The sequence below is a fragment of the Chelmon rostratus genome, chromosome 17 (genome assembly GCF_017976325.1).
Source record: "Chelmon rostratus isolate fCheRos1 chromosome 17, fCheRos1.pri, whole genome shotgun sequence".
In the NCBI taxonomy this organism is placed as follows: domain Eukaryota; kingdom Metazoa; phylum Chordata; class Actinopteri; order Chaetodontiformes; family Chaetodontidae; genus Chelmon; species Chelmon rostratus.
Window position 1 is genome coordinate 9,265,994 of NC_055674.1, and position 7,084 is coordinate 9,273,077.

Sequence of the window (7,084 nt, forward strand, 5' to 3'; positions counted from 1 at the left end):
TATGTTTTTGATACATTCATTAAACTAATGCATCCATTTTCTACCACTGCAAAATAAAAAACAAATTTTCTATACGCCGAAACGCTGCTCAAGTATCGTTTATTACTGCGAAGTTCGAATGTCGGAGCCTCCGCGGAGCGCCTGAAGGCAGCATACGTGACGAGCCGCCGTGAATGGGGTGTGACGTGGAGAGCAATCAGGACTGCAGGAGCCGAGTCGGGTCTGAACTCAGTCCACATTTCACGGAGGGCTGTCAGCACCGGGACGCTACGAGCGGGGTGTGAATCGGCGCGTTAGTCCTCTGAGCCATACGAGAATAGAAGGAGGATCCCCGGGGAGCAGCACGCAGCCGGCCGGGGGCACATGGAAACGCTATGTCGCTGGAAGTACGGCGGCGGACTTAATCACAGTTTCACTCGAGAGGAGGCGAAGTGAGCCGCGAGATAAACATGCTCACCCCGATGCTGGCCTCCCTGCTGCCTCTCCTGCTTCTCTGTCGGATTTCTGTTGGCCAGTACTCCAGCGACCAGTGCAGCTGGAAGGGCAGGTGAGGGTCACCGTCCTCTTTACGAAACACCTGGTTTAAAATGTTGAGGAAAAAGCGACCGAAGGTGCGCGAAGTGCCGCGAACTGAAGTGAGCGCAACCGAAACTCGAGCGAGCAGGCAGCGAAGAAGAGCCAGAAATCAGGACAAAATGTAGAAATAAAATTCATGAAGTGTGTTACTTTTTTGTGAGGTGAGAGGAAATTAAACGTGCGACGGCGTCACGGACACGGACGTTAGTTCTGGTTTTGGGTTGCGCTGAATTTATGAATGACTGACAAAATGATCGAGGAGATGTGTTTTAATAGATGTGTGTTTGCTGCTTGGAATGATTATTTATAGGAATACATTAATTACACCCAATGATCAAACGTTAAAATCGCAGGTATTATTCTGATGTTGGACTAGAAAAAAAACGCACATACTGACATATTCACAGGATTACATGCACAGATCTCCCAAGAGCTTTTCAGTATTTATGGTTGAGAGTATGTCTCAGACCTCATACGCTGGAAAGTTTCACCTCCCATCAAACATCTGCTGAAATCTGTTTTGCACTTGAGAAGCTGTGCCTCAAATAGTGCGGTTTTGTTTTTCATCCTCCAGCTCAGGAGGGGTAGACCCTATTCTGTACTTTGAGCTCTTAACCAATAATCTGTTGTTCATTAGTGAGACTCTTGACTAATCTCCTTTAATTGCATGCAGAAGTGATGAAGTTAGAGGGGACTTAATTAGAGGCGTGCTGAGGAAAGCCTGGTTGCGGGGCTTCAGCTGCATATGATCAGCATGTGCAGCTGGGTTGCTTTAGATCTATGGCACATTTGAATTTCAGCATCTCATTTTCAGGAAACTGGGCGTTTCTCCCCCCAGAGTCAAACCACTAGCTTGGCATGCGCACGCTGGTAGACTGCTGATGGCTTCCTGCCTCTGGCTTTGCCACAGAATGACTGACAGCCTGGAGTTTTCAAACCCTGACCAGGCATTAAGTTCTGGAGGGAGTCCTTTGGTCATGCTGGCGCCAGAGTCCGAAGTGCTGCCCGGACAAGTCTCTTCCAGTCTCTTTGGTGGCTTGAAAGCGAGGGGAGGTTCGGTGCGTGACCTGCATTTGCACTTGCATGCAGCGGGCCCGGCTACTGTTGCTGCCGTTGTCTGCCCAGAAGCCCCTGTGTCCCTCCATTCATCCATCTCGGCTTCCAAACTCTTCCCAAAGGCAGCGTGCCAGTGGCGCGTTTTGCCAAAGCTCTGGGAGGAACAATGTGGTGTGGGGAGGGAGTGTGTGTTGGAGCTGAGGTCATTTTGGCTGCTCCGGCTCGTGACTGGTCATGCAGCCAGTCTCGCGCGCAGACGGCCCTTAATGCTGCAGGAGGAATGTGGTCTCATGTCCTCACGGCCTGCCAGAGGTCTTCACCTTGGTCAGTTAACTAGGGGTATAAATGACCAGAAAATCATTTTTGGATTACTGAATAATCCCTTTATGCTGCATTAAAGAGTAAACGGGTTCAGAGTGAGTTTGAAAAACACATTTCCACAAAGAAAGCTTTCAGGTTCTTGGGTTTCCGTTGTAAACCTTGTTTAGAGATTCTTCCAGATGCCTCTTAGTTGGTGTCTGCTGACGTCTTTCCCCTTCCTGTCCCTCCAGCGGTCTGACTCACGAAGGCCACGCCAGGGATGTGGAGCAGGTGTACTTGCGTTGCTCCCAGGGCTCTCTGGAGTGGCTCTATCCCACTGGGGCCATCATCGTCAACCTCCGGCCCAACACGGTCTCGTCGGCCGCCGCCCGCCTCTCCGTCTGCATCAAACCCTCCGCGGACTCCAGGGGCACCAACATCTACCTGGACCGCAACGGCAAGCTGCGGCTGCTGCTGCGCGAACAGGACCAAGCTCAGGGCAAGGTGCAGTGCTTCAGCATCCGGGAGGGGGCGCTCTTCATCGAGGCCGTCCCGCACACGGACATCAGCCGCCGGATCACGGCGTTCCAGTACGAGCTGGTCAGCGACAGGCTGGGACCAGAGGCGCACTCGCTGGGCGGTAAGCTGCATCTCCATTATGATGCTCCTACAGCACAATAACAGCAGTAAACCTGCAGTTAATAGTCTTTTCTTTCCTCTAAGTCTCCATTAGAAGGGTCTACAGACTTTTGATTGATTCCCTCTAGGACTGGGCTCCTTTGTGCTTTGTCCCTGTGGTGTGTGCTGTGCACTAAATGCAGCCATCTACTGGTGGAAACTTTTATTAAATTGGCCTCTAACAGTAGGAAACTGAACATTTGCTCCAGCACGCTGCTAATACTGAAGCCAGAGTCCATTTCTCTGTTAGCGCTGTCTGCGCATTTTGGTTTTGGGAGAATATGTTTCGCAGCCAGGGTCAAAACTTGAGAATCTTGGTCGTTATTGAACTTGTCTTTTTTAGGATGAAACATATCTGAGCTCATTTCGCAGCTCTCCGCACTTGATTTGACATGGCTCTAACCTGTTTTTTTTTTTTTTTTTTTTTGGGTGGTGGTGGTGGGGATGGCTTGTGTGTGGAGGGGCACAGCCAAACACGGGGGCCTCCATTGAAAAACAGCCGTCTATTTTCACGCTGCGTACCTGCCAGACCTGCACAGTTTCAAGCTGCGCAACTGTGCTAGCGACTGTATTTTTTTCCACCTAAAGCTCGATCTGAGCAGCATCGGGCCCACATCTGTTTTTACGGCTCTCCGGGTTCACGTATCCACATCCTGCGTCATTATCTGGCACAGCGGAGAGAGAGAGGGAGCGAGAGGGAGAGGGTTAAATGTAGAGGAGTGAGCTCGGAGTTGTTTTGACCACATTAGTGTGCTGTGCTCAGCTCTGGAGTATAATCTAGCTGTGTGATGTGGCCTGAGATAGGACTGGGATGATTCACAAAGACAGAGGTCTCGTGTCAACTGAAGCCCAGGCTGGTGGATTGATTGCTCCTTTTGCTCCTTCTCATCTTCTTTTTTACTCCCCTCCCCATCCCGTCTCTTTCCTCTCCACTTCTCTCTGACCCGCTGTGCTGGGATTGAGTTGCTCACCGTCAAGCTGGAATGCGTCTCCAGCCAGATGTTGGGAGGACCTTCTAGGAGCATATAGGCTTATTCCCCCCTACTCCTTCTTCTCTTGCTGACACTCCCTGGGCCTGCCTTTCAGCTCACTTAAATTATTCTTCCCCTCTGTCTCACTATTTCCTACCTCGTCTTTCTTGTCTATTTATCATTCCAGTATTTTCCTTTTCATTACCCTCCCCTTCATATATCTTCCCTCTCTCCTCGCGGCTGTTTGAAGTGGTTTTTGTCAGTGCCGAGCCGCATTAGCAAGTTGTGCTCCATTACAGAGGAATGCATCAGGGCCCAGATGTTGCAGGGACACTGTATCGTGCCCCCCCCCTCTCTTTACCACTCATCCCATCCCTCATCCCTCTCCGGCCCTGTGAAGTGGTTCCGATCAGAGTGGCGCTGCATGTGCACGGGCCAGAGAGAGATGCTGACTCGGCTCTCGGCCCATTCCTGTGGTTCTGTTTCATGTCTGACATGTGAGCCCCGCTCGGCTCTGCTGCGGAGGAAAGCGAAAACACCCCCGGGTTTAGGCCACGCCGACGCTATGGCAGCACGTAGGCTCACTTCAAAGGGCCTCTGCGCTCCGCTCGGGGCGAGGTCGGCCCCTCTGAAGCGTCCCGGCTCTCCAGCTGTTCTTAAGCCGCCCGAGCTTGTGGCTGTTTGACCCCTGACCTCTCTGGCGGCGCAGGCAGCGCCTCGTGTTGCTACACAAGCTGACCTAAGACAAGCCTCACCCCTCACCCTCAGTTTCGGACGAGCCAGCTCAAAATAAGATCCAGCTCTGCTCCTAAAGATGACGCATCTCCGTTTTTGGGCTTATCTCGAGGTCCGCATATTTGTTCCCTGGATGCATCATTTCTAAACTAGATTATTTTTTTCAGATTTATGAGCAGACTGTGTAAACCAGGGTGGTTTCCAGTGCACTAAATCCACTTGAGTTAACAGTTTTAATCATTCGTCCTGTGATTTTATGGATGGGACACCCTCTACCACCCCGCCCTCAGCCAACTGCTGACTCGACACCTCTCCCTCTGCTGCCCACCCCCGTCTTCCTCTCCCCACCTGCCTGTGTGCGCCACTAAGACCACGGCAGATCAAAGGCTAATAAAGGCGTTCTGGTCAGGCTAGCCGCAGGACCACCTGAGTCAACTAATCATCGACTCTCATTTAGGGCTCGTTCTCCTCCTGTAAAGCACTCTGGAGGTGGGCAGGCTGAGCTGCAGCTTGCCACCAGTCAGAGGTGAAATGTAGCCTGGGGTAGGCTTTTAAAGTACTTTGTAGAGGCTCTTTCACTTTTTCACAGCCAGTTATTTGCCCTCTAGATGCGAGAGCACGCCCTCTCACGGCTTCCCTTTATTGTTCCAGACAAAATGAGATAACATGGGAGGTTTTTGTGTAATTTTTTTGCAAATTTGCCCCCTTTTTTGAAGTGATTTTCACTTTTACGGCTGCTAAAAGCTCTATTTGATGTTAGCATTGAGGCTCAGTCCCAGCAGGCCTGCTGAAGGGCGGACTGAGCTCAGGTCAAAGATGTAGCCTTTGTATCCTTTTCATCTGGTCCTTGTTTGTCATGGAGTATCAAGTGGGTTCCTCTTGCCCCCATGAGCACTAAACACTCATCAGCTTTTTTCTTTTCCTTTCTTTTCTTTTTTTGTTTTTTTTTTGCCCGTCAGCAGCGTGCCCAGCTCTGTTCGGTGTTAAAACCCAGAGCTCGTGACAGCTGAATGCTGCCCTGCTGTCTTTTGAAATAAATAATCATCTGTGGAGATGGCAATCACTGTGACCCCAAGTGTGTGTGTGTGTGTGGAGTAGTAAAGAAATCATGGACTTCCTGTTTTTGTTTTTAGTGCTCTCCCAAAATCTGCCTCCAAACTCATCCACCCTCTCTTTTTATTTCCATCTAGCACCCTGTCAGCCCTGCACCGACGCCGAGATGCTTCTAGCAGTCTGCACCAATGACTTTGGTGAGTTAAAACGCTGTTCGGAAGAATTATAGGTTTCCCGCTGCTGTATGGTGTGCAGAAATGTCCAATGAAAACATTCTGTGTAGCATGAAATTGCCAGCATCTAAATCTTGCCTTCCTGCTTGGTGTTTTCAGTGGCACGGGGCAGCATTAAGAAGGTGGAGCAGGAGGAGGAGCACTCGTCTGTCACGGTGGAGATCAGCCGCCTCTACAGACAGAAGACCCAGGTCTTTGTATCTGGAGGCGTGAGGGTACGGAGCTGGACCGGCCACATCAAGATGCCCCTTCAGTGCGGGGTGAGGTCTGGCGAGGGCGAGTTCCTCTTCACGGGGACGGTGAGGTTTGGTGAGGCCTGGATGGGCTGCGCTCCACGTTACAAAGACTTCCTGCGGCTGTATCATGAGGCGCAGCAGCGGGGGACCAACCCCTGTCATGTGGATACTGACTGAGTGTGTTACCTGCCCACGCTTGGAAACAGGACAAGTCCTCACTGGGTGGGGAGGAGGTGAACCAAGTGTGCATGCTGAGGAGAGAAAGAGGCCGACAGACTGGCCCGGTGACAGAGCCTCTCTCCTCTCCCTCTGTCTCGTGACTCTATGGAGACAAACAATGGGGCTCCTGAATGTTGCCAAGCAGCGTGCTGGATGGGCTCTGTTCTCCGAGCCGAGCGCGACTCAACGTGGAATGTGTTCAGACTGCCTTTTTTTCCGCAGACCAGGAACTCCCAGGTTATAAATGTAGCAAAAACCCCATTCGGTTTTTCTTTTATGTGTATAAAATGTGAATGAACATTGTATATTTTGAAGCTCTGCGTGCTTTGTAAAAAGCTTGATGTACAGTTCTGAAGTTATTTCTTATGACAGAAATGTAAAAAGTGAAAGCGTCTTATTTTTATTTTGTTTAAAAAAAAAGATTCACAATTTAATGCCTGAATTCACGTGTTTTTTCAGGTTGTACAGTTGTAAAAAAAAACAAAACAAAAACAAAAACAAACCAAAAGAAGAAAAATCTTGTTTTTTTGCCCCTGAGAATAAAAGCTTTTATTCCCTGGAACAGCGTTGATGTCTGTGGTCGTTTACATGTGAAATTTGCAGTAGGCCAAATCCAACAGTGGGGATTTTGACTTTAGACACAGTGTGCGTAATAAACTAGATTTTTTTCATTTCCTAGATATCCATGACATGATTTCCTGTATTTTCAGTAGAAAATGTCTTTTTTTCAAGCAAAAAAGCCAAACATAACCTTTGCAGCTTCTCTAATTTGAGTATTTGCTACTTCTCTCTTTTTATATCATTGTGAGCTGAATACTTTGGGGTTTTGGACATTTGAAGAAACTGTGATGAGTGCTTTTTACAAATGTTTTACGCTGTAGTCCAAACAAATGATCGAATATAATCATTAGTTTCGGCCCTAATTCTATTAAAGCTAATTTATTTTGACGCACTGACTCTATAAAGTCAAACTCAGATGGACGTAGTGGGTAATTTCAGATCAGATATAATATTCACACTGGTGCTA

The 7,084-nt window shown here is 49.2% G+C and overlaps 1 protein-coding gene across 1 annotated transcript; it reads left to right on the plus strand.

The window, feature by feature from the left end:
* Nucleotides 1-206: 206 nt before the first annotated feature.
* On the plus strand, nucleotides 207-6,613 carry metrnla (meteorin like, glial cell differentiation regulator a). Its single transcript, XM_041957382.1, has 4 exons — nucleotides 207-547; nucleotides 2,184-2,572; nucleotides 5,507-5,566; nucleotides 5,702-6,613. The coding sequence occupies exons 1-4, from the start codon at nucleotides 450-452 to the stop codon at nucleotides 6,013-6,015; spliced, it is 861 nt and encodes a 286-aa protein (XP_041813316.1). The 5' UTR covers nucleotides 207-449; the 3' UTR covers nucleotides 6,016-6,613.
* Nucleotides 6,614-7,084: the final 471 nt, after the last annotated feature.